At 38.4% G+C, this 27,202-nt stretch overlaps 2 protein-coding genes across 2 annotated transcripts; one reads left to right on the forward strand and one right to left on the reverse strand.

The window, feature by feature from the left end:
• The first annotated feature begins 229 nt into the window (after positions 1 to 229).
• Positions 230 to 22,123, forward strand: LOC308693304 (alpha-2-macroglobulin-like). Its single transcript, XM_081370119.1, has 28 exons — positions 230 to 309; positions 4,268 to 4,379; positions 4,498 to 4,648; positions 4,763 to 4,872; positions 4,965 to 5,135; positions 5,223 to 5,459; positions 5,567 to 5,779; positions 5,867 to 6,016; positions 6,261 to 6,374; positions 10,937 to 11,015; positions 11,418 to 11,559; positions 11,772 to 11,997; positions 12,068 to 12,194; positions 12,644 to 12,765; positions 12,845 to 12,896; positions 14,898 to 14,981; positions 15,068 to 15,244; positions 15,356 to 15,431; positions 15,565 to 15,721; positions 15,864 to 15,938; positions 16,024 to 16,186; positions 19,131 to 19,324; positions 19,408 to 19,620; positions 19,766 to 19,884; positions 20,144 to 20,225; positions 20,311 to 20,394; positions 20,484 to 20,589; positions 20,702 to 22,123. The coding sequence occupies exons 2-28, from the start codon at positions 4,320 to 4,322 to the stop codon at positions 20,740 to 20,742; spliced, it is 3,525 nt and encodes a 1,174-aa protein (XP_081226245.1). The 5' UTR covers positions 230 to 309; positions 4,268 to 4,319; the 3' UTR covers positions 20,743 to 22,123.
• A 1,931-nt stretch (positions 22,124 to 24,054) lies between these two features.
• On the reverse strand, positions 24,055 to 27,001 carry LOC308693919 (uncharacterized protein). The gene is made up of 3 exons (XM_081371074.1): positions 26,775 to 27,001; positions 26,406 to 26,625; positions 24,055 to 26,080 (listed from the first exon to the last, which is right to left on the reverse strand). Exons 2-3 carry the CDS (start codon positions 26,488 to 26,490, stop codon positions 25,233 to 25,235), a joined length of 933 nt encoding a protein of 310 aa, XP_081227200.1. The 5' UTR covers positions 26,491 to 26,625; positions 26,775 to 27,001; the 3' UTR covers positions 24,055 to 25,232.
• Positions 27,002 to 27,202: the final 201 nt, after the last annotated feature.

A 27,202-nucleotide genomic window follows, 5' to 3' on the forward strand; every position in this document is an offset into this window, starting at 1 on the left:
ACGTTCCGCCACATCATTGGACTGATTTCACACGTGCTTCAAGACGCAATCACGCAGAGGTGCTCCCATAGTGTCGTAACTTATGACGCAGCACGAGTTCTCTTGAAAGGGAACAGACAATTTGTAGTTTTGCATGGGAAGAGTTTCAATAATATGTTTATATTTTAATTTTTAATATATAAATTGAGTACTAATAACTCTGATTTCTGCCTTCTGACTTCTAGTTTTGCCTAAGTTTGAAGTTACTCTAAAAATCCCAAATAAATTAAGTGTTGAAGAGGAGAAACTGAGAATTGAGGTTTGCGGAAAGTGAGTGGTTTCTTTCTTTTTTTTCTGCATTAAAAAAGCAAAGTGCACTTCCATTCACACTTTCATTTAAAGGAGTCATAATGTTGTTTTAACTTTGGTACCCAATGCTCTATTATAGTCTTTCAGGCACTTCTAAAAAAGAAAAGTGGAAAAAAAATAAACACAGAGCCCCTCAGACCCTTATTTCTAAAGGCATTATTGTCTCGCGAGATCTGATGCGATGTTTTGGCTGTCGTGGACGGTCATTATAATAATGCAAATGAGGGGTGCGTTGATTGGTTGCAGGAAGGAGGGGGGTTGACACCGCAGGTAACTTCAGCATCATTACAAACTGACATCATGGCGCAAGTTGTCAATGAACCCGACCTGGCCGCGACATATGGAATTCAACCGTACATGTTTGAGCCGGACTCTGAACCAGAGCTGGAAAATGAAGATGTAGAGTCGATGGAAGGACGTCTACATCAAGATGTCTCTGAATGGTAAAGACAATCATTTTGACTGAGACATACATTAACATCAGTAACGAGCAAAAATGTGTGTTGCTATTTTCTCCCACATAAATTTACCTTTTATTTAATGTAGATTACATTAACGGAGATGTAGTTTTTTTTTTTATCAGCTTACAGTGGCTTTGAGATAGACGTTTACTATCATGTGGTGTTTTTGCCTTGTTTCACGTTGTGGTTATTTAGACATTCAATATTTTTCTTCTTTAGACATGCAACGTGATGTTATAAGTTACTTGCATTTAAAGGGGTGGTTTACTGCCTTTTTTCTTTGCTTGATTGTGTTTATGGGCTGCAATATAACATGTCTTCGTGTTTCGTTTGTTAAAAAACGCCTTATTTTTCATAAATTTCACCTTTATTGTAAGCCGCTTCCTCCTCTGTCATTTGAACGACCGGTTGACTTCCTGATTCTATGAAACCACTCCCTCAGAAAGAGGCAATGAGCTCAGATTGGTTAGTTCGGCCGGTGTGTTGTAATTGGCTAAACTGCGTCCGGAATCTTCACGCCCATTACCTTTACGGGCGACAGTTGCATGTGCTCCGGTCAAATGTAATGGTGTCAATATTGCCTCATCAGTTTGAGCCAGAATCAGACCCAGAGAGCGGTGATGAAGAGAGTCAAGCAGAACCTCCGCAAACACGGCTCTTACTAAACGTTTCTGAATGGTAATTTATTTTATTTTATTATTATTCTCTCAAAGAATTTCCATACGCTGTTACTTGAAAATGCTACTGCTGTTTGTTAGCTTTTGAGATACGCTTTCCCCCTGATTAAACATTTAATATAACTGAATACATGACTGAGTAATACCGTTTTTTAAAGATATTGTTTTATTGATAGAATGAACAACCGTTTAACTATTCACAACACTTACCGGTAGTTTACTCAGTTTGTCGTTTTCTTTAGGTGTACATGTGATAACAGCAGCTGAAGTTTGCTGTTGCGATAATTTTTTGAAGTTTGTACACGTTTGTCTTATACACACAAAATAGCATCGAACTAACTAGCTACTATAACCAAACAGCTTTGGCATTGGTTTGCGTTCTTGATCAAATAAAAAAATTACGTCATAAAGTATACATGGAAAATACGTTTACAAAATTTGTACATATTACAAATTCGGGTCCAAAATGTTTGTACGCGTTTGTCATATACTAAAGCCAGCGCTGGCATTTTTTTACATCCTTGATAAAACTAAAACATTACGTCTTAAATTATACAGGCAAATACATTTAAAATGATTAAACCTTACTTGCAGGTTGTGGCCTCTGGTTTTAAAGCTGTAACTGCTTCATGTTGTAGTAATAGTTTCTTGTTGAATCCGGCATTGAACTCGTGTAGATTCTGGAAGCTGTCTTCCGTAAAATGTGCAGCACAGAGAGCTAAACTACGATTGTAATTGTCAGGAACATAACCAAACTTAAATTTTAACCATTGTTGACGAACTACAGCGTCTGTAGGAAGCCTGAACACAGAAGACCTGACAGCTACAGCTCTCCACTATAACTCCTCCTCTTCGACAGCAGAACATGTTCCGGAGGGAGGGTGGATGTAAATGTATGGGTTAGTTACGTATAAAACCCGGGAAGTATCTCGTTGTAGTCCCATTCGAGACGTTTTTGTAGGCATTAAACTTCCTGATTTATAAAAGACAATATCTCCGCTTACGTTGAATTTTAAGCGCAGCAACTTTGCAGATACTGTTCATGCACCAACAGCAACATTACACAGTATTTAAAATGAAAAAAGTGAAATAGCAATCAACCACCCCTTTAAACAGTTTTAGCCACTGAGCATGGACTCCTGTACCGTCACTACTGTAGCTGCTAGTGTAAAACAAAGTGGAAAGATGTGGCTAGCATTCGTAGAGTCCATTCCCCGTGTTTACCTCGAAGGTAACGTTACATACAATAGCCGCATTAGCAGCTAGCTGCTATTTGTTAACCACAGTAGAGCAATAAAAACACAGTCTTACCTTTCAATTTCTGGCAAGTCCCTGATGGTTGGGATGGCACCTTTTCCCAAACGGAACTTCGAGGCCAAGTTCGCCTGATTTTGCCCCAAATTTGTAAATGATTCCGGTGTAAAATGTTTAGCACACACACCTAACGATACGCCACTTGAAAGAGTTGTTGGGACAGCGTCATTAAAAATGAATTTCCTCCACTGTTCCCTGATAGTTTCGTCCGTTTTTGGTAGATAAAACACATTTGCATGTTGTTTGTGGCAGTCACCCACAGAGCATCTCAGGTGTAGGCTACACTCGGTTTCTCCGTCTTTCTCGAGTCGACTAAACTGAATCTGAGGGGGAGAGGGGGAGAGGGGCGGGCTTCCCGCGGCATAGGTTTGCGGTGTCCATATTTGGTATATCCTCCCCCGTCTTGACGTCAAGAGGGGGAAGAAATCAAAATCTCGTTTTTTCGTGCGCGTGCACGTGGCCTATTTTACAAACCCTGAGGTAAACAAACGCTTCACTTTTAAATATCGGCTTCCCGGCCAGTGTACAATCATTATGCAATCATAACATACATTGATTCTCGTGGAAAAGTGAAATTTCTACATTATGACTCCTTTAATTGTTAAAGGAGAACTCCAGTCAATTTTAACATTGAGCTCATTTTTTTGTAAATTTGGAGTGCTGTCAGTACAGAGAACAACGGCAAAAATCGGTGTTGCCTACACCGAGTTATCCTCTTTTTAAAATTTGCACCCTGTTGACTTCAATGGGGCAAGTTTTAAACCTGCTTTTAGCCTCTTAACATCCTTGATGTGTCATTACAAGTGCACAGCCATGTGAGTGATTCCTTCAGAGTGAACACGTGAATCTGACTGCAGTAGATGTGAAAGATATTAATAAAAAAGATACAATTTCAGCCAGCGCAAATACCTGTATTTACATCCTGATTTCGGCTGAAGTCCACAGTAATCGATTGTCGAGTTCACGCGCATCGAGATCATGCGCCCGAACTCGACAAGCGACTACTGTGGACTTCAGCCGAAAACAGGATGTAAATACAGGTATGTGCGCTGGCTGAAATTGTATCTTTTTTATTAATATCTTTCACATCTACTGCAGTCAGATTCACGTGTTCACTCTGAAGGAATCACTCACATGGCTGTGCACTTGTAATGACACATCAAGGATGTTAAGAGGCTAAAAGCAGGTTTAAAACTTGCCCCATTGAAGTCAACAGGGTGCAAATTTTAAAAAGAGGATAACACGATGTAGGCAACACCGATTTTTGTCGTTGTTCTCTGTACTGACAGCACTCTAAATTTACAAAAAAATTAGCTCAATGTTAAAATTGACCGGAGTTCTCCTTTAATTGTATTATTATTTTTTTTAACTCTTGGGTCAGTTTCTTACTTTAACCCCCCATCCTAATATATTAGTTTCTTAACTCAACCCTGGGCTGTAGATCAGTTGCTTGTACCTTTTTCACAGATACACTTATGGACAGCCTGTACCTGGTAAATCACGGGTGAAAGTGTGCAGTATGTTACGGTCCCACGTTTTTTATTTTACATATTCAGAGTGTTTAGAGGAAACCATTGAGGTATGTGAGTTGAAACACAGTACCTTTTCTGTATCTTTAATACATTATCTTTAATACATTTATCTATGTATTAATTCTTTTGTTAATAGTTATGTTTGTGTTCATTCATTATAATTAGATAAAAAAGACAGGCTGTGCCATCCATACCTTAGATGCATCAGTCTTTTTTAAAGTCACACTGGTAGAAGATCGTTGGTTCCACGGGTATCCACAGCGTGCGAAGCAGAAGTATCTTCATGTTGAGGCAATGGTTACAGAAGAAGGAACAGGTGAGCTGTTCAATTTGGTCAGATCTCTGTTACCTACATTTCTTATATTTCTCATTTTTGACATTTTACTTTTATTTGAATAAATATTTATGTAGGTGTTTTGACTATTTACAGAGATCACCATGACAAAATCTGATTATTTATCTCTCACTTATGAAATTGGTAAAGTCACATTTACTGACCTGCCCAAAACATATGAACACGGATCAGTTATTGAAGGAAAAGTAAGTCTAAAATCCGTTTGTCTCAGTTTAACACCATTGATATGTATGGAATTATTCCTTAATTGATTCCTTCAAAATCTTATTTTCAACAGATAAAACTCTCAAATTTCAAAGGTGCACCAATTCAAAGCAAAAAGGTTTATCTTATGGAGGGTCACACTTGGTCCACAAAACTGCTCCTAAATCTCACTACAGACAGCGATGGACTGGCCAACTTCTCTCTTAATACATCCAATCATTCTAAAAGTGATATTGATCTAATAGTAAGATATTTTGTGTTCACTTAATTTTCTTTTGTATTGCATGAAGAGTTTAGTTACATGAGTTATTTATGATTTTTTGTAATCTAGGCAAGTGTCTATCAAGAGGTCCGTGGTTTTGGACACGACGACACGCCTTACATCGTTGCTGATAAAAAAACAGTCAAGCTCTTCCAACCTGCCACTCCATACACCCCATCACGAAGTGAACTGATTATAGAGAATACTAAACAACCATTAAAGTGTGACTCTGAGTTTACAGTCACCATCAAGTATTATTTTGTTGGAGAGACAATTAAAAACTTTAAAACTGACATCGTCTATATGGTGAGAACATGTGCAGTGTGTACATTATCACAGAGATGGTTTTGTTTAACAGTATTATTTGGCTGCACTAGTCAGTTTGTTATCAGAGTGTCATCTGTCTGTTTCAGGTCTTGTCCAGAGGAGTGATTGTTCATCATGGATACGAGAAGGTTGAAGTGAAGATTTCTGATGGAGCAAGGGGCTCAATATCGTTCAAACTGTCTATTAGTTTAGATCTGGCTCCTGTAATGCAGATTCTGGCGTACTGTGTTTTTCTCCCCAGTGAAACGGTTGTGGCCAGTAGCAAAGATTTCAACATTGAAAAGTGTTTCAAAAACAAGGTGTGCATTGTAGCTTTAGAAATGAGCCTCTTTAAACTGCATTACTGACTTATTTCTAAAATAAATCCTATTCCCTGTATGTCACAGGTATCTCTGCAGTTTTCTCCTGCTAAAGCAGTTCCCGGTGAGAAAAACACTCTCCAGCTCTCAGCTCAGCCTGGTTCACTGTGTGGCCTCAGTGCTGTAGATCAGAGCGTCCTGATCCTGAAGTCAGGAGAACGTCTGGATGCTGACAAGGTCTCGATGCTTTAAGATTCAGTGTTGATTAAATGTGTCTCTTCATAGTGGGAATCTACAGTGGGAATCTAATGATAACAGACTTTACTTATTGCTGCTATGATCCATCAGCTGACATTTTGATCTCAGGAAATTTAGCATTAATCTCAATTCTTTCTCACCAAATTGGAAATAAAATTTTGTTAGAAATACATGTATTATTTAGAAATCATACTGATAGTGTGTGAACATGATCCCGTCACAGATCTTCAACCTGCTGCCAGTGCAATCGGAGTCAGATTACCCTGAGACTGTTGAAGATGACGAGTGTTGGAAAATGCGTTTGTGGAAATACTCAATCGCTTATGAATCCTTAAAGGTAACAGTTGGATTTTATACCATGGGCTGTTTAAATACTCGATTCTGATTGGCTGGAAGGTGTGCAGTAAAACCGTTTAATGCACAGGTAGTTCCAGTCAGTTTGATTACAGTTCGAAATTAATCCGCTACATTGGTAACCATAGTAACACAGATACACTTGCAAGCAGAGTGAGAGACGCATATGAAAAGGTTTGGTAGGCTAAATGGATGATTTTTGAATATCGTTTAATTTGTTTCAGTGTTGCCTGTCATTCATAAATAATTGTAATAAATCCATTAAAGAATCATTAAGTTAGCTATATGCTTAAGCAATGAGGGGACTGTAGCTGCTAGACTTTAAAGAAGAGACGCACACAGGTAACTCGCGCACGCATCTCTCTCTCTCTCTCTCTCTGTTCCTTCTCTTTCAGTTCTCTGTCTCTCTCTTTTAATAATGAATTTAAATAAATGTGAATTCATTCAAATAAAAGCAATCCGATGGCTCTACTTTATTTAAAGCGGACGGAGTGCAAGAACTGACAAGCCTTAACTTAAGAAATAACCGTCATTTTTACACGTCTGTTAAAAAATTACACTGTAAACATCAGTTACAGCTTTAACTTATTTTTAACTTGGCAAATAACCAAGGTATAAGCGGGATAATCCACGGCTAGCCAAGCATTAAAGAATTTTAATGCACTTCGTAGAGGCAACCACCCTCCGCTTCGCGTCGGGTGGTTCTTCGCCTCTACGTCGTGCATTAAAATCCTTTAATGCTTGGCTAGCCGTGGATTATCCCTTACAAATGTGTGGCAGTGCAGTAGATAATGATTGGGAGAGTATATACTGCACATGTGTAAGTAAATGCATAAAAAGCCTTCATGGTCATACTGAAATTTGAAAGTAATTGATATTTTCATGACTTTTATTGTGGTTCATCATTGCCATTGTAATATAGTAAGTACAAGCTGTTTATGTTCGTACATTTTCTTCAATTCCTTTATAATATATATATATATATATAGTAAAATGTAATTTTTCTAATACTTTTAAATACTGTTCGATTTCTTATTTGTGCTTTATGTTTAAAAAGAGTGTTATTTGCATTTATTAAATTAATTATTTTCGCTTGGCATACCAGCATGATTACATCATCGCACACTTAAGTGGGTGGTGCACGCGCCCGTGATGTGCTTCATTCTGAGAGTAAATACACCAACAAAGGCCCTGTCCCAAATGGCGCACTTCATGTGCACTTTCGGTCTTGTGGATTGAACTGCAGTGAGACTGTAGTGTGTCCCATTTGTCATTTTTAAATCTCAGAAGGGTGCTCGCGAGCGCCCCCATGTGGTTGATTTGCGACCCTTGATGCGCACTTTTGCCGCAGCAGACTTCTTCCCGACAGTCAAAGCCAGGGGCGCAGATAGGATTTTTTAACTGGGGGGGGGGGGGGGGGACCAAGCTGTCAGGAAATGATTTAAACTCAATTCGTTATTTGCGTAATTTGTGTAATTTGACTAGTATGCCAATCACCCACCACAAACTTCATGTCTTCAGCAAAGTATGTTTTTTTTAAACATTTGCTTATCTCAGCATACAAAGTCTATCATTATGACGAAAAAAGCAAAGAACCTATGTGCAAATAATAATACTAATACTAATTGTTTGGTTTTTGAAAAAACAAGGTGATTTTTTTGTCTCTTTATCACCTTTATATGACATTTATACAGTAAATTTTTTTCAGTTCAGAAAATCACCGGCTCAGTTTAGAAATAGGGGCTGTTTACACTTGGCCACTTCATGCGTTTTCTATGATCGGATATCTATCCGATTGTGAAAAGACCAGGTGTAAATGCCCTCCGAAACGCATTCGAGACAGATTTGAATCCGAGCGCTCAAACCACTTCAGGAGGTCTGGGCCGCATCCCAGACGAAACTGAACAAACAAGTGTAATGTATGGTTGTTGAAACCATATATGTAAATTTTACTCCTCCCAAAAATGCTAAAAAATAAACGCGTGAGAGCGTGTTATAGGCTATATGTAATGTTATAGCCAAATATGCCGATGCTACTGGAACAGCATCGCCGCAGACGAGAAGCTGAACTCAAGCAAACGTGCAAACTATCGCAACTCAAAGTGAAAGTAAGTCACAGACGCTTAACACACAATCATCATCATTATAAGTAAAGAAACGAAATGATCTTACCAGGGCTGTTACTGCTCTCTCTTATTGCGGTCTTTAATTTAGAAATTTTAGCTGATGATCAATAAAATGCAGCTCATATTGGTTACTTTCGGTGACGTGCACTCCATTAAATAGGCATAGGCCTATAGCGCGCCAAGCGCGGGAATTGAAGATCGGATTTATATCCGTTTTGCAAAAACACGTTTATGTATAGTGTATAGCCTACACATAATGTATAGCGAAAACACTGATTAATCCCCTGTTTTACCGATTTTTGTCGATTTTTACTGATCGCGTTTGGGATAGTGAGGGCGGGGGACGGATCGGGTCACTATGAATCTGGGGGGGTCATGTCCCCCCCGTCCCCAGTGCCATCTGCGCGCCTGGTCAAAGCGGCATTACGTCACGAAAGTGTGGACTCAGACCGCGAGTGCTTAGTGCTTTTTCCATTCAGGGGGGTAATCGAGCTCTCGAATTCCGTACCACCCCCGGGGGGGCCACCATTGGCTAACAAGCCATCACCTGCTGTTATCATTCCATTGACTCCCATTCATTTTGGCATCATTTTGACAGCGAATAACTTTACATCTGAGGCGTTTAAAGACTCCATTTGTCCATTATTTAATTCTAAAGAAATACGACAATGTATAAAAGGCTCCATTACCTTATATCTTACGTTATGGCCCCATAGAAGCAGTTTTTGTAAAAACAGGCTAATGATTGCGTCATAACCACACAACTCTCTGGAAATTACCGTAGAGACAGGAAGAGAAGCTCGCATGCAATCGGGGGGACGTGGAGGCATAAAGTCTGATAAAGTCAAGGGAGAAGCCCATAGAGATTCATAAAGTTGCTCCTGCTCCTAGCTCATGGACAGCTAATACTCACGTTCTCCGTCTCTGCGAGATTCGGAAGGGAATTATTCAGATGTCGCTTGGCACAGCTGCTAGAAGACTTACAACTGTCAGACAGGTTGCTCACGTCACATCCACGTCGTCAAGCTCAGTTTGAGTCTGCGCAGTATGCTCAGCCATCAGGAAGTGAGTGCTTCTAATTTGCTTCACTTTTCTCTGTTGAAACCTGGGGTCGCTGTGTCCAGTTTATATACTGTCTATGGTTCCATTTGGGAGAGGGCCTAACTTTATTTACTAGGAGCGCTGTAGCCCCTGACTGAAAATGTTAGGAGCGCAAGCAGAAAATTTAGGGGCACACCTTAAATCAGCTTGCAATGAAATTATTAAAATTTCCCCCCAAATAACTGTAATCCTTATACTCCTTTTGAGTAACTCCTTATACTCCTTTTGGTTTTGAGTATAAACATTGTTAATGCAATACTGATGAGTTGTGTGTGTTTAAAGTAGTTGTTTTTTACTATATTAATAGTGTGTCATGAGTTTAGTATGCCTGAGCACATGGTTAGCATGAGTGTTTCGCGATTAGCGCGATAGCCCGCTATTCATTATAAATGGTCATTATGTCAATGTTATTTGAGTGTATGAGAGTACATGATGTTGTTTCTGTTTTATTCTGTTTGTTAAAAGCATGAGATTATAGTGTTATTACCAGCTGTAAATGCCACACGTCATTTTGGGGCTAGAGCATGAGAACTGTACCCTGGGAAAACCCAGACAACTTCCGGCAGTCTGGCAAAGAGCTCATTCAAGCCCATTTGTAATCCGTCGAAATCGCGGCACCAATCAGAAACATTGAGGCGAGCTTTACAAAATGACGATATCGCTGTCATTGGTTTTAGGTCTATCCAATTGCACCCAGAGGCATTTGAGCGACGTCCGTTGGTGAAGCGCACACAACTTTTAAATGCCTTATTATATTCAAATTGCAAACACATGAGGACAGTCTCCATGAAAGACCCACTGGCAGATGAACGTGCTACAGCTACTACATTTCTCTCCGAAACGGTAGGAAATTAAATTAGATTTATAGAGGATTTTAACTGTAACAAGATGATTAACAGGGCAGTTTAAGTGACAGGATGCACGCGACAGATCCGTCCGATGAAGATGATGAAGTAGTATGTCCCAAAGCTTGCCTACTTTTTTGCTACACATTCAAAAGTAAATACCTTTTCTTCACAAAAAGAGTACATACTTTTAAAGTATGTTTTTAGAACTGTACAGAGAGAGTGTTAAATAGCTTGTTGATCATATTTTTCTTATTCCTTCTAGTGTGATGGAATGTTTAAAGTCACTTATTTCTACAACGAGTCATTACTGTGAAAAAAGTTATATACATGTTGAGAATGTAATGTTTTTGAGCTTTTGTTATATGCATATTCTCTTATCATTCATTCTGAGTAAATACACCAACAAAGAAGCCATCACTGCAGCGCTCTCTTTTATTTCATTTTTCTTTAATCCTTATACTTCTTTTCAGGAGTACTACACCATGTGGAAGAAAGTGGGATTGAAGATGGCATCGAATTTTTATGTGCGACTCCATGAGTGTATTAAAGGTAGGTACATGTACTGTTATTACAGTCCAAGCTGTAATGTTTTAATATGTTGGTGCTCGTTATTAAATATATATATAAAAAAATCAAATATATTGAATTTGTGAAATTGTGAAACTCACACAATTCCACAATTATTGAGATGTGTTAGGGGGGTTAGTGAACTTTAAATCAGTGTTAATATTGGTAAGATAAACTCATCTATAAAACTATATAACTTTTGCAGCCTTAAAATATTAAAACTAAATAAACTGAAACGTTTAATATATGTGAAAATATGTGTATTAAAATAATGATCTGCTTTCCATTTTATATTTACTTATGACTGGATATAGAATAGATCCTTTTGACGTATACTCTTCACATACATCTCACTTAAAACTACAAAATATCACTTTTTTTCAGTTTATGTCCGTGAAAGGCAACAGCCTCATCCAGATTATTTAATAGATGGTACATTTGAAACTGATTCAACACCTGATTCTCCAGCAGTGACAATTCGAACTGTCTTTCCAGAAACGTGGCTCTGGGAACTTGCTGAAGTGGGGTATTTAAAGCATAATCAGTACATTTAACATCATATCTTATATTTAATACATCATCTCCTCCCCTCTCGCCCACAGGACAGAAAATACCTTGCTTGCTTTGCAGATTCTTAATCCAGTTTTTTCATCATCTGTGTGCTGAATGTTGTCATTTATTACAGGAAAAATGGCTGAGTCAGAATCAAATATGCCTATTGTTGTAATTCCTCCACAGGGACTCTGGATCAGCTCAGGTTCCTGTCACGGTTCCTGACACCATCACCTCTTGGGAGACGGAGGCCTTCTGCCTGTCCTCTGAAGGTCTGGGTCTGGCTCCTCCTGCTCAGCTGACAGTTTTCCAGCCCTTCTTCCTAGAGCTCTCTCTGCCTTACTCCATCATCCGCGGGGAGATCTTTGAGCTGAAGGCCACTGTCTTCAACTATCTGTCCAAGTGCATCATGGTGAGATTTCAGACGCACTCTAATCAAATCATATCAAATATGCCACTAATCATGTGTGTTTGATTGACAGGTTAAAGTGACTCCAGCTCCTTCCTCAGACTACACTCTCAAAGCCTCCTCTGATGATCAGTATTCATCCTGTCTATGTGCTAATGGAAGAAAAACCTTTAAATGGATCCTCACTCCCTCTGTTCTTGGTGAGTTTTCCAGTCCGCCTTTTCATTACAGATTTGCACAAAACTTTTGGGATGTTTTTGAAATGTCGATTAAAAACTATTGCAAAATGATGGCGTTTCCGTTAACCGATGCTATGCGACTAAAGCGTTATTTTTCCCTCTAACGATAAGTCATTCCAAACATCATTGCAACGGATGTTGGTAGTTTTTATGCCTGCATGAGGTGGTTTTTCAGGCTGTTCGAAAAAGGAATATTTTGCTAAATATTTCGCTCCTAAGTAAAGGCACTTTCCTTGCCATTAATGCTTGGATAACACGTCTACGTCTCCTTCAATTAAAAATAATGACTAGTGCGGTGGCTGCGATATAACCTACCAACATCCATCGCCATAATTTTGGTTGACAATTTGAAGGGTAATGGAAACGCGTCTGTTTCTCAGTTGTATATTCACGTATGTCTTGTGTTGTAGGAGTCTTGAATATTACAGTCAGTGCAGAGGCAGAGGCGTCCCAGACTGTGTGTGACAATGAGATTGTGAGCGTCCCGGAGAGAGGACGCATTGACACGGTCACACGAAGTCTGCTCGTACAGGTCAGCACACGTCATCATTTACTCATGATCTTAATGCTGCTTATGTATGATGTGTTGATGTGATTGATTTCTGCTGCAGGCGGAAGGAACTGAAAAGACAGAGACTCGCAGCTGGTTACTGTGTCCAAAGGGTTAGTCTGCAGATATTTCATATGTTTTGGTGTACAAGCGCTGATAATGCTGCAACCCTCTTTGTCTTCTAAACACAAACTCCAACTTCATGAAAATAAGTACACATTGCATAGAGGACATTTTGAGGACACACCAAATTTGAGGACCAATAGAGGGAGCTAAAATATATATACAGTGCCCTCCACAATTATTGGCACCCCTGGTAAATATGATCAAAAATGGCTGTAAAAAATAAATCTGCATCGTTTATCCTTTTGATCTTTCATTCAAAAAAATTGCGAAATTCTAACCTTTCATTGAAGTAAAAGAATTGAAAGTGGGGGGAAATCACATTATGAAATAAATGTTTTTCTCCAAAACACGTTGGCCACAATTATTGGCACCCCTAGAATTTTTTACGAGAAAAATATCTCTGAAGTATATTCCCATTAATATTTTCCTTTTTAAGCACACCAGGGTGACTAGGAACATGAAACTGTCCAGCCATGACTTTGTGTTTCACAGGAGTTTAAATTTGAGGAAACACAAAGGCCAAATCCCCTTAATCATCCATCACAATGAGTAAAACCAAAGAATATAGTTCTGATGTGCAGCAAAAGATTGTTGACCATCACAAAATAAAAAGTGGCTGTAAGAAAATAGCTAAAGAATTGAAAATCCCCATTTTGACCATCAGGGCAATAATTAAGAAGTTATAATCAACTAAAGATGTTACGAATCTGCCAGGAAGAGGACGTGTGTCTATACTGTCTTAATGCACGGCGAGGATGAAAGTTTGAGTGGCCAAAGACTCTTCAAGGATCACAGATGGAGAATTGCAGAGATTAGTTGAGTCTTGGGGTCAGAAAGCCTAAAAAAAAACTAAAAAAAACCTACATCCCCGTTTGGGAGGGTTTCAAGAAAAATCCTCCTCGCTCCTCCAGAAACAAACTCCAGCAAATTTAATTGTCAGACATGACTGGAACTTCAAACGGCACAGGGTTCTGTGGTCAGATGAGACTAAAAAAATAGCTTTTTGGCAGCAAACACACTAGATGGGTTTGGTGAACACAAGGATAAAAAGCACCCCATGTGTTCAATTTAATATACCGTTGGATCTTTAATGTTGTGGGCATATTTTTCTGCTGGAGGTCCTGGACTTCTTGTTCAGATACATGGCATCGTGGATTCTATCAAATATCAACAGATAAAAAAATCAAAACCTGTCTGCCTTCTGCTAGAAATCTTATAATGGGCCGTGGTTGGATCTTCCATCAGGACAATGATCCAAAACAAACATCAAAATCAACACAAAAATTTGTTGCAGAGCACAAAATAAAGCTTCTGCCATGACCGTCCTAGTCCCCTGACCTGATGAGTGGAGTGAACTGAAGAGGAGAAGCACCAACATGGATCTGGGAATCTGAAGGATCTGGAGAGATTCTGCATGGAGGAATGGTCTCTGATCTCTTGTCAGGTGTTCTCCAAACTCATCAGGCATTATAGGAGAAGACTCAGAGCTGGTATCTTGTCAAAAGGAGATTGCAAAAAGTATTTAATAAAAGGGTGCCAATAATTGTGGCCAACGTGTTTTGGAGAAAAACATTTATTTCATAATGTGATTTCCCCCCCACTTTTCAATTCTTTTACTTCAATGAAAGGTTAGAATTTTGCAAATTTTTTGAATGAAAGATAAAAAGGATAAACGATGCAGATTTATTTTTTACAGCCAGTTTTGATCATATTTACCAGGGGTGCCAATAATTGTGGAGGGCATATGTATCAGACATTTTAATTGAGAAAGTTGAAATTTGTCAGCCTTTCATGACAACTGTAGTTTAGTTGTTCAGCTGTGCAAAATTTTGAAATTGTGGCTATTTTCTCCCCTTTTCTAAAGTGCTTGAATCACAATAATTCCTGTTTGTGATTATATTATTATTATTGGGTCTTCAGGTGGTATTATAATGTTTATAGCGTTACTCTGCTGATCACTGATGTGTTTCTGTCTGTCTGGTTCATAGGTGACAGTCTCTCAGAGGAAGTGGCTCTAACTCTTCCTAAAGATGTGATAGAGGGATCAGCCAGATCCTCTTTTTCAGTCATTGGTAACATTTCCAAACATGAGCAGAAATGAGGAGATTGGCTTTAGACTTATAAAATGTAGTGAGTGTCATTTGTGTATGGTTTACAGGCGACATATTGGGTCATGCACTGAGGAACCTTCATGGATTATTACGGATGCCGTACGGCTGTGGAGAGCAAAACATGGCTCTTCTTTCTCCCAATATTTACATTCTGGAGTATCTGGAGAACACGGAGCAGCTCACCTCGGCCATCCGAGAGAGAGCCACAGGCTTCCTGCAGAGCGGTGAGAGACAAAATCATGTCAAGAAAATACTGAGACGGATTGATACCAAATTATACATTATTCAACACTCAAACAAACTGTTGAAGTGTTAACCATTATCACACTAAACAGGATACCAAAGACAAATGAACTACAAGCATTCGGATGGATCATACAGTGCATTTGGTTATGGTGATGGGAATACATGGTAAATATATTTTCACTATTACTTTTGTTTAACAGAAATAATATCAAGGTAATCGACAAAAATAAACCCAATAAACACATTTAAAAATTTGTCTCAGTTCAAATGACTTTAATTATATCTTCCACACCATCAGGTTGACTGCCTTTGTGCTGAGGTCCTTTGGCAAAGCTCAGAAATACATATTTATTGATCCAAACATTATTCAGAGTGCAAAGAATTGGTTAATAAGCAGACGGGATTCAGACGGCTGTTTTATCCAACAGGGAACACTGTTCAACAACAGAATGAAGGTCTGTCATCTTCTATCTATCTCTATCTATCGTCTTTATTCAGACTTTCTTAAGCCAACATCACAGTTTGTCTAGAGATGAACTTTCCTTCAGTGGTTTGAGTGTGTTGATTTATTTATCCTTTATTTCTAATAAATTCTAGGGTGGGGTGAATGATGATGTGACCATGACTGCCTACATTACTGCATCATTGCTTGAACTGGAAACTGCAGTCACAGTAAGTTCATCTGTAGGAAACATGGTAAAAACTCATAGAAAAATTACACTCACAGCGTCTATTCCTCTGTGTTTTTTTGTCACAGGATCCTGTCGTCAGTAAAGGTTTGTCATGCTTGAGGTCCGTCATTGAGAATGTCAATAACACTTACACCACTGCCCTGCTCGCCTACACTTTCAGTCTGGCTAGAGACACGGACACTCGACAGCAGCTTTTCAAGAAACTGGAAGATGTTGCTATTTCAGATGGTAAAAGATTTGTTTCTGATGACTTTCTGTTGTCTTTTATGACCGTACTATTGTTTTTGGTAACACTGTAGAAAACTGTTCCATCATTAATGAATAGCTACGCAGGAACAAATTAGTTACACACTATTAACATTCTTGTAACTACATTCTAGTCATTACTAGTGTGTTCCCATGATCTTCAGTTTAGAATACTGATCCAAATTATTAGTAGTTGCTTTAGAAGGATGTAGTAACACTTGAGTAATTACTAGTGGATTACCATTATTATTATACAATATGGATTATTAACATTAAAGGATAATTCCGGTATTTAGCACTTTGAGTCTATTTTCTAGTTTGTTTTGGATGAACTAGAGTGGTGGACACAGAAATGTTGACGATGGGTCCTGTCTCGACTTTTTGACTCTTTTAGAATCGCCTTTGACCGCTTCAGAGTGGCTGGCTACGGGCATGCTCGAACATGTCCTTAAAACAACCCTTAACTTTCGTTTTCAAAACTGTGCAACTCAACGAGTGGTTAGTGATGTTCATTGATGTTCCCAAACAAGTAGCGTAGCGAAATACAGTTTCTGTCGTGTTTTATTTGCCATTTTGTAAAATCCCATTGATTTCTGTTGGAGGACTCATTGATCGTTGATATTAGTGCGCTTCAGACTCAAATATCGAGCGGAAGTTTATACGCGGTTGTGAGGTATCTGAAAAAATAGTTCCACTATAGCACGGATTGAAATCATACATTGCGCCGATATATTTGTTTTTAATCATCAACGAACACCACTAACCACTCGGTGAGTTGCAGTTTTGAAAACGAACGTTAAGGGTTGTTTTAAGGACATGTTCGTGCATGCCCGTAGCCAGCCACTCTGAAGCGGTCAAAGGCGATTCTAAAAGAGTCAAAAAGTCGAGACAGGACCCATCGTCAAAATTTCTGTGTCCACCACTCTAGTTCATCCAAAACAAACTAGAAAATAGACTCAAAGTGCTAAATACCAGAATTATCCTTTAATTATGAACCTGTATACAGTAGTTCTTTGTTGTGCTCTGTGAGTTTTAAAAAGTAGTAGTAGTAGAGCCAGAAGGGGTTTATTCTGAGATAACAACTGGCTGGATATGCATTATCCCGCTTATTACACGACTACTTGCCACATAAGTAAATAATTAGACAGGAAATATTGATCTGATTCACACTAAAGGTTCCGCGTTGAGAGCTATTGCTAGCGCGACAAGTACTAGAGTACTAAAACTAGACTGACATTTAAGAGATACGGTATACAGTCAAACCACTTATTATACAGCATTTCACCACATAAATAATTAATTTTAATAAATTATAATCATCTCAAATCAGTAATTTTGATTTGTGGCTGTAAATCGTCATTTTGCATCATCTGAGTATTTTTTGGCCAGAGGCTAGAAACTAGCCAGTGTTGTAGTTTAATTCTTTTCAGGGAAATGACTTCAGAGATTTTTTGATGCCAGAAATATTAGACTTTATTAACAAACAAAGCCGAGTGCCCTTCTGGAGAAAGACCCTGTAAAGCAGTGTCCAGCTTAACATATATACCTACATCCTTGTCCCAAAGATGGTAATACATTCTATAGGTATTTTGAGAAATAGTTTTGTACCATGTAACATTACTGAAATAGAATTATCTGCTGTAACAACACATTCTGCTCTCAGGTTCCAAAGTCAGGCCAAAGTCACACACAGACAGAAAGGAAATAATAGTGTACAAAAAATACAGCTAAATTACTTATTTTCTAAATAATAAAATCTTCAGCACCAGTAGTAGGAGCTAGTTCTGCATGTTCTCAACCTGCCCATAGAGGGTGGGATCTCACTCACAGAATGTACAAATAGTGTCAGCCATCTTTTTTTGGAAACTAAGCTAACAGGCTCTTGTTCTGTGGAGAAAGCTGAGTAGTAGGGGTTACCATCCTCTTTTTCCTGGGCATGTCCGGCCGTCAAGATTGTCCAAAATGTCCGGGATTCGGCTTTTGCTTTCTGCAGTCACCATTCATTGTTTATATGCACACCTTTTGATTCAGTCTAACAGAATTCATTCCGATTGGTGAATCTAAATTGTTGACATGAATGCTAAACAAAGTGATCGGTTGATGTGCGTTTTAGCATTGCTAAGAATATTCCCGCTCCTCCGTGATAGCCAATGAGACTGGTGCGTCTCACAGGTGTCGCTCATCAGTAATCACGCCACCGGCCTCGCGCCGTTCTCCCGCGGCCTTCAGCCTTGTCCTGCTCGCCATAGTAAACATAATGAATGGCGACTGTAGAACGCAATCCCGGACATTTTGGGCGATCTCCAAATCCCGTGCAGACTCGTCGCGGAGACTCACAATAAAACGGCATCTTTTAAGTTTCGAGTCAACTAGTAGCCTAGCCTAGTTATTAAACTGCGCGCTCTTACCAGTAGGCGTGGCTTGGGAGTGGCCTCGTAGGGCAGCGAAGCAAGTGCATTCTGCGAGTTGTTGTCTTTCATCCACATAAGCCAAAAATACATTTTCTGCCTTTTCTCAGTCTAGAAGGCTCCAAATTCAAATTTCTACTACATGTACATCTACTACACAAATGACCCATTTTAAATACACATTCATCATTCCAGAAGTGAAGTATCTCTTTAAATATTGATTCGACTGAGTTTTAATATTTTATTAGCTCACCAAAAGCAAAACTTCCATGAAGAAAACCCATTCCTAACAAGCGTATAGCGCTGCTGATTTCAGTAACCCGGATGAGCCTGTGTTTTCAGCGGTTGTTATCGAGCAATAAAACACCACTGGATGGTGCTATTGACCAATCAGAATCAAGTATTCCACAGAGCCGTGTAATAATAGTAGTAACTAGAATGTTAAAAAGTGTTCTAAAGTGTTACCTTTTTGTTTTAATCATGCTCCTTGAGTTACACGTGTGTCTTTTGTCCTTAAGGCTCTTCTCTCCACTGGTCTCAGTCTGGCTCTGCTGATGACTCTGATTCTCTGGCAGTGGAGATCAGCTCATATGTGCTGCTTGCTGTTCTCACTGCAGATTCAGTCACTACAGCTGATCTGCGCTATGCTAACAGGATTGTCAGCTGGCTTGTGAAGCAGCAGAATGCTTATGGAGGATTCTCCTCCACACAGGTTACTCAAACCTCTTCAATCAAACACATTATTGCTGGTGTGAATGAGTAAAAGTGGCATTACTGAACACATTTATTTCCCAGGACACAGTGGTGGCTCTTCAGGCTCTGTCTTTGTACGCCACCAAAGTGTTCAGCTCTGACGGCTCCAGCACAGTGACGGTACGGTCAGCAGGAGACACTCTCCACTTTAATGTCAATCAGGACAACACGTTACAGTACCAGGAGAAGCAGCTGCAGAAACTTACAGCCACATACAGCATTGAAGTGAAGGGCTCAACCTGTGTGTCTGTGCAGGTCTGTAGTGCGTTCAGCTTCATTTACTCACACTCAATTTCTTTCTTGGCATTTTATGCACTGACAGCAACAAAGTGTTGGTATTTTGGTTATTCTGCTGTGAGATGATTTATGAATGTGTTTTTCTTTGTGTTGACTCTCTCAGATGGCTCAGTTCTACAACATTCCCACTCCAACTGAAGCTAAAACATTGAGCATTGATGCTAAGATTGAGGGAGATTGCAAAACATTGGGACAAAATTTCATTTTGAACTTCACTGTCAAGTAAGAGAATTTCTATTTAAAGTCCCCCTGTAGTCAATAATTGTATCCCTTAAAAGCAATATAAGCTGAAACGGCGTATCTCAGTAGTTAAAACACTACACACTGACTTGAGATACAACATTTTTATTATTGACACATTATGAGTGATTTGAGTGATTAAAACTTTGCATGTGTCTTGGTAATTATACTGGCTTTTGTTCTCTCTTATTTTTACATTTATATGAGGCATTTAAGAACCTTTTCATTTGCTCTTTTCCAGATATGATGGTCTACAGGAAAGGACTAACATGGTCATTGTGGATATTAAACTCTTATCTGGATTCACAGCTGATACATCAATGGTGCGTTTGAGTGATTCATCACAAAATGTGTACAAATTTCTAGAGTTTCTCTTTTTAGAAATTAACCAGCACTTTTTCCCCACAGCTTAAAACTTCTGCCAGAACGTACAGAAAACCTGTGGAACGGGTCGATTCTAAAGATGATCGTGTCATTGTGTATTTGAAGGAGGTGAGAAAACAGCAACATTCATATGATTTTATGTTTTAGGTCTTTATGTCTTTAATGTCCATGACTGATGAGTTTGTTTCCTCCTGTAGATCACACAAAATATTCCAGTGAATTTCCAGATACAAACGAAACAGGTTCTTCAAGTGAAGAATCTCAAGCCAGCTGTGATTAAAGTGTACGATTACTACCAAACAAGTAAGATTTAATATGCCAGTGTTGAATGCTTTGATCAAGTGATGCACATTGTTTATTCAGATTTAATCCATGTTTCCATTGTTGTACTAATGTCAACATCTTTTTCCTTCAGGTGATCAGTCAGAGGCCGAGTACTTCTTCCACTGTGGATGAAGCTGAAGAGCGTCACCTTATAGTTCAGCTTGGATAAAGATGTTGGAACTCTCTAATGTTTAATATTATAATGTTTAATATTATAATGTTTATTCTTTATCCTGGACAAAATTATTTCCAATCGATCAGCCCAAATTTTAACAAATCCTAATCAGATTTTGGCTACGTCTCTTGAGATCATGACTTATCAATTCACAATGCATATCAAGTCAAGTCAAGTCATCTTCATTTATATAGTGCTTTTAACAATGTACAGGGATGTGAGGGGGCAAACTCCTCAAGATGGGTGGTGACCATCACATATACTAATGTGCCACAAACAGGACTTTAATATCACCAACCATTCCCATGTTATTACGGTGTATCCATATAAATGGCCCACCCTGTAGATTGTTTCAAAGCAGCTTTACAGAGATAAACGTATAATTTAAGGTAACAGAGATTGTTTTGGCTTTATAGCAGTTCTTTAATAAAGTTATTCTCAAGCTAAAGTTAGTTTTTAATTGATTCGCTTCCGTCGCAACGATCATTAGTTATTAAATTAGGGGCCGCTAAGACGACACCATTCTCTCTACATAGACTTTAAACGCGAACCTGTGAGAAACGCTGATGGTGTTCACATGCGCATTAAGAATTGGTTCTATAGTTATGTGTTTGAATATATGTGCGCAGGTTTGGAATTCCCTACAAACCAAGTCTAAACAAAGTACGCGAAATTAATTTTCCCGACAACGCTTTATCTGTATAGTGGTAAAGGGATCCTCCATAGGGAGAGACTAGTTGGCACTTCAGCTCTGCGTTGTCATCGGGTCCAGGCGAAGGTTCTTCATCAGATCTGGATACGGCCTGGATCTGGCAGGCTGCGGGAAAACCTCGGGATAAACAAAGACACTAATATTAGCGTAGACGCCATTCTTCTTATGATGTAACGAGTACATCAGTTTTGGCAGTAAATAGGAAAAGGATCTACCGCCAGCAGTTGATTTTGATATTCTAGGTATTATCAACTGGCCGGAATTTTGAGATTGCAATAGACGTGACGGACTATAATGCGTTAAGAGCTCGCTCAAGTACTGCGGAGCTAAACCATTTAGTGCTTTGTAAGTAATCAGCAATATTTAAAAATGTATACGATGTATAATAGGGAGCCAATGCAGTGTTGACAGAACCTGCCTAATATGGTCATACTTCCTGGTTCTGGTAAGAACTCGAGCTGCTGCGTTTTGAACTAGCTGTAGTTTGTTTATTAAGCGTGCAGGGCAACCACCCAGTAGAGCATTACAATAATCTAGACTTGATGTCATGAACTAATTGTTCCGCATTTGTCAATGAGAGCATATGTACATATGATTAATAAAAGTGTTGAAAACAAGTTATGGTGAGCTGGTTGAACTGTTGAATGTGTAGTAGCTACATGCTATGGCAACATTTCAGAATCAGACGAGATTATTCCGATTATATCTTGTGATTTTTTTTTTCCTCATCTCATCTCTGCTTATTTTTATCTTGTTTTGAGACACTGTCCACCCTTAAAAATAAAAGTGGCAAAAAAAAAAAATTCACAGTGAAAAGAACCTTTCACTGAAAGATTTCTTGAATAACCTTGTTTATGTGACATAAAGAGCCTTTTTTGGTACTGCAAGAACCCGCCTCATAAGTTCTTAAAAGAGCCTATAACAGTTCTTCATGTCACTTTATAAGATTATTTGTAGAACCATTCATGAAAATGTTCTTTATAACCCCATTTTAAACAAACATACAAAGAGAATCCAGGAATAAGATTTAAGTGTTTATTGCTTTGTTTTATATACATTGTGCCAGATAAAAGCATATGAATACATACAGTAAGGCATTAAACAGGACATTTTAATAGATCAGGCAAATTGCACAATTTTAAAATGTGAAAACAGTAGAAACAGACTCTACATTAAACAGTCCACTCCAAATGAAAACAGTAGTATTAAATGGACAATTCACCTAAAAATGAAAATGTTCTCATCATTTACTCACACTCAAGTTGTTCCAAACCTATACGAGTTTATTTCTTCTGCTGAACACAAAAGAATACATTTTGAAGAATGTCAGTAACCAGACAGTTGACGGTAGCCACTGACTTCCAAAGTATTTTTTTCCTACTATTGAAGTCAATGGGGTCTGTCAACTGTCTGGTTACTGATATTCTCAAAATATCTTCTTTTGTGTACAAGAGAAAAGAGAAACTCATACAGGTTTGGAACAACTTAAAGGGTTAGTTCACCCAAAAATTAAAATTCTGTCAGTAATTACTCACCCTCATGTTGTTCCAACCCCGTAAGACTTTCGTTCATCTTTGGAACACAAATTAAGATCTGAGAGCTGGATCACTCCTCCATAGGCTTCTATGGGATCGAAACTTACCGGCCCAGAAAGTGAGTAAAGACAATGTTAAAAATAATCCATAGTGACTACAGTGGCTGAACCATATATTTATCAAGCGATGAGAATACTTTTTGTGCGCAAAAAACAAAACAATAATACAACTTTATTCAACTATTCATTTTCTTCTGTGTTTCTCCTGAGTGAGTTCACGTAGTGTAACAGCGCAGCGCTTCTGTGTTGTACGTCAGAAAAACATAGCCTCACTATTGGCCGACGCTGGTCATGTGTGTGATGCGTGTGACGTACACCACAGAAAACAGTAGAAACATACTCTACAATAAACAGTCGACTCCAAATAAAAACAGTAGTATTAAAGAGACAATTCACCCAAATGTTGTCAAATACTTACATTCAAGTTGTTCCAAACCTGTATGAGTTTCTTTTTTCTGCTGAACACAAAAGAAGATATTTTGAAGAATGTCTGTAACCGGACAGTTGACGGTAGCCATTGACATCTAAAATAGGAAAAAAAATACTATAGAAGTCAATGGCTACCGTCAACTGTCTGGTTACAGATATATTATTTTGTGTTCAGCAGCAGAAAGAAACTCATTTTTGAGTGAACTGTTCCTTTAACTGTAAGAATTACAGCAGCAAATTGTCAACAGGCTCATGATCATTAAATGTAACAGCTAGGGAATTAAAAATCACGTACCTAAATTACAATTATGAAAAGAACACATAATAGAGTCTGACGTGGAAGGTGGAACAGGAACCGACTTCTTGTCACAACATCTTCCTGGATTCCGGGATCCGCGGGAAAGTCTACTGTTCGAATACATACTATTCAATGCAGATGTTTTACTGGAATCATGTAAATAAAGAAAACAATCGTTTTATTTCTCAGTTTGTTTATTGTTTAATATTTTACAGTTTCTATTATTTTCTAACTACATCCACCAAATCTGGCGAACTGAAGGTTTGGTGCTTCATTGTTCAATAATGAAGGATAAATATGAACTCCATTTATATGATACAAGACCTGATCATTCTGTCTGTGATTATTTTAATAATACAGTTAATAATACAGTACATCTCAAACTTATTTACTACAGTTTTGTGTAGTAAATAAGATGTGTTTAAAACTAAATTAATTCTCAGTTAATCATAGCTCAATCAAAACAAGATGTAGATCATATTATTTCTCATGTACAATCATTTGCATATTTCTTTTGGCTGGGTGGTGTCTAGAATATGTTAAAGGGACACTCCACCGTTTTTTCATATTAAACTATGTTATTCCCTAAACTAAGACGAGTTGATGCATACATCTCTCGTCTCAGTGCGTGCACTCAATCGCTCCGGCGCGCGGTGACACTTTGATAGCACTTAGCTTAGCCCAGTTCATTCAATGGTATCTAACAGCAATGAATTTAGAAGTGACCAAACACATCAACATTTTCCCTATTTAAAAACAGTTACACAAGTAGTTACACGACCAAGTATGGTGACACAAAATAAAACGTGGCTAAGCGGGTTAAAAACTTTTCTAAGCGGGTTAAAAAGGATAACTTTAATGTATGGCGGAATAGCACTTTTGGGAGTACTTCGAACCTTCAACTCATAAGTCCTTATAGTTCTCAGAGCATTTCAACAAATTCACAAGCTAAACTAAATCAAGCATAGCATTAGTTCTGGCAGGTAACGTTAGTCAAGCTCGCATCAGCTGACCCTCAGCTGATCCACATCTACCAATAGGAATATGACGGCTATCACCGTATACATATATAAGCTCCTTCAGTATTATCAGCAGCTATCGTGTTTCTCAGGAGCTAATTACCCTCCTCCCTCCCAGTCAGGATTTGGCATTCTGATTCCCCTTGAATCAGAGTAATTCTCGATTATGTTGTACTTTAAAATCTTGAATTAAATATATTTGCAAACTTTCATGTTGGTTCTGTTCTGTTGACCCCAAGGGGGGTTATTGCTGCTCTCCCTGCTCTTATCCATGCTAGGCTCAGGGAGTTCTTGCCCAGAACGGAACCATACCGCCAATCCAAACTGTATGCTTATTGTCAATCGTATTTGACGGTAGTGGTCCTGACAGAAATTGTGTTTTTACAATGAAAAAGTTACAATGTATCATGATATTTTTGTATATGAATAAGAAGAATTGATGAAGACAAAAAGATCTCTCCACATTGAGTACAGCGCTTCTCTCCAGTATGAAGTCGCTTATTATGCTCTTTCAGGTGTGCAGACTGAGCGAAGCTCTTGTTACAAATTGAGCACTTGTAAGGTCTTTCTCCAGTATGAACTCGCTCATGTACTTTCAGAGACCAAGAGTGATTGAAGCTCTTGTCACAGTATGAGCACTTGCAAGGTTTTTCTCCAGTATGAATTCTTTGATGCAGTCTCAGACTAGAAGCTCTAATAAAGCTCTTCCCACAGTCACAACACACATGATCTCTCTCACCGGTGTGTATTTTCTGGTGCTGTTTAAGAGAGTTCAGCCATGTAAAACTCTTTCCACAAAAAGAACACACATAATGCCTCTCATTTGTATGTTTTTTCAGGTGTTCTTTTAAATTTGAGGATACGTAAAAACCTTTACCACAATGATCACAGTTAAATGGCTTTTCTCCAGTATGAATTCGTTGATGCTGTTTCAGATATTCAGCTCTAGTAAAGCTCTTCCCACAGTCACAACACACATGATCTCTCACTTCAGTGTGTGTTTTCTGGTGCTGTTTACAATGATCCAGCCATGTAAAACTCTTTCCACAGAGAGAACACACATAAGGCCTCTCACCTGAATGAACTATCAGATGTTGTTTTAGATTTGATGATGAACAAAAATCTTTTCCACACTGAGAGCAGACGTGCAGCTTTTTGGCTTTTTTTCGTTGAGTTTTTAAGTTACAATGTTTTTCATCCACTTCATTCAGTTTGTGTCTTTGCTCCATCGTTTCCATCTGGTCTGAAATAAACATATTAGGTCAGAATCAGTTTATGGAGAATAAATGTGAAAATTCATGTAAACCAGATTTATTAGCAGAAAGCAAAAGAGATCAGCATCTGTATAATGTACCAGATATTTGTTGTTGCAAAGGATACCTCTGTCATTTGCTTATTAATGCAATCAAAATGTTAATGACAATTGCTATTATTCAAGGTTAAGATCATTTAGACATTATTTATCACACTTACATTGTGCATTATTTTCCAGCCACTAAATCAGTTTAAATTACTGATAGGGGAAAAATTTTACCAAGCTTAAATAATGAAGAAGAATGGACACCAACCTATTTGTTCCTCAGTATCTTCATGTTTTATTCCTGATGGTTCTGGATCACTCATGTCTTCAATCTCCTCTTTAATAAACTCCATCTTTAACAGTCACACAGATTTCAGCTGCTACTCCTGGAGTTTGTCCTTCTCTTGTAGGATGATGGGAATATTCCCAGTATTTATTGGTCAATTGTTGTGTGAGTTGTGATCATACCGTCGCCCACAGGACCAGATCTGGCAAATGTGAAACATTTTTTGTATATTTATAGAAAATACTTAAATTACATTGAAAAATATCCATTAGATGTTAGAATACAGGGTCTTTTTGTATGGTTTACAATACTAAACCAGAGCATGTGTTAACGTTTTATATCGTTACTTACATCAATTCTGGAGCAGATTAATGCCAAACTCTACAAATTGGGAACATCTCTCACATCCAGACTGTAAATAAACGGCATCTGTCAGTTTTAGCTTGAACTGGTCAGATTTACAGCACTCGTGTCTCGCGCTACAATCTTCTGCACGTTTCGTTTGTTCCAGGTTTGTTGTTCCTTTGGATTTGTTAGGGTTGCCAGAACTAGCGAAATTGCTAAGCAAAACCATTGGTAAAACCGCGGACTTGGCAACCTCCATTTGTAAAGCAAACCTGAAATCTCTTTAGCGTATTGCTGCCATCTATTGGATATTCCTAGTAATTTACCCACACATGGGATATAGTTCTTCATGTCAGTTTATAAAATTCTTTATAACCCCATAGTAAATAAACATACGAAGAAAATCCAGGAATAAGATCTAAATGTTTATTGCC

This window comes from Scardinius erythrophthalmus, assembly GCF_964197995.2.
Source record: "Scardinius erythrophthalmus genome assembly, chromosome: 7".
NCBI lineage: Eukaryota > Metazoa > Chordata > Actinopteri > Cypriniformes > Leuciscidae > Scardinius > Scardinius erythrophthalmus.

Bases quoted from the DNA above. Each gene is read 5' to 3' on its own strand.
- LOC308693304 (XM_081370119.1), top strand. From the start codon at position 4,320: ATGTTACGGTCCCACGTTTTTTATTTTACATATTCAGAGTGTTTAGAG. The intron at 4,873-4,964 runs GTAAGTCTAAAA...TATTTTCAACAG, and splicing joins GATCAGTTATTGAAGGAAAA to ATAAAACTCTCAAATTTCAA. The intron at 5,460-5,566 runs GTGAGAACATGT...TGTCTGTTTCAG, and splicing joins AAACTGACATCGTCTATATG to GTCTTGTCCAGAGGAGTGAT.
- LOC308693919 (XM_081371074.1), bottom strand. From the start codon at position 26,490: ATGGAGTTTATTAAAGAGGAGATTGAAGACATGAGTGATCCAGAACCA. The intron at 26,081-26,405 runs GTTGGTGTCCAT...TGTTTATTTCAG, and splicing joins AGATACTGAGGAACAAATAG to ACCAGATGGAAACGATGGAG.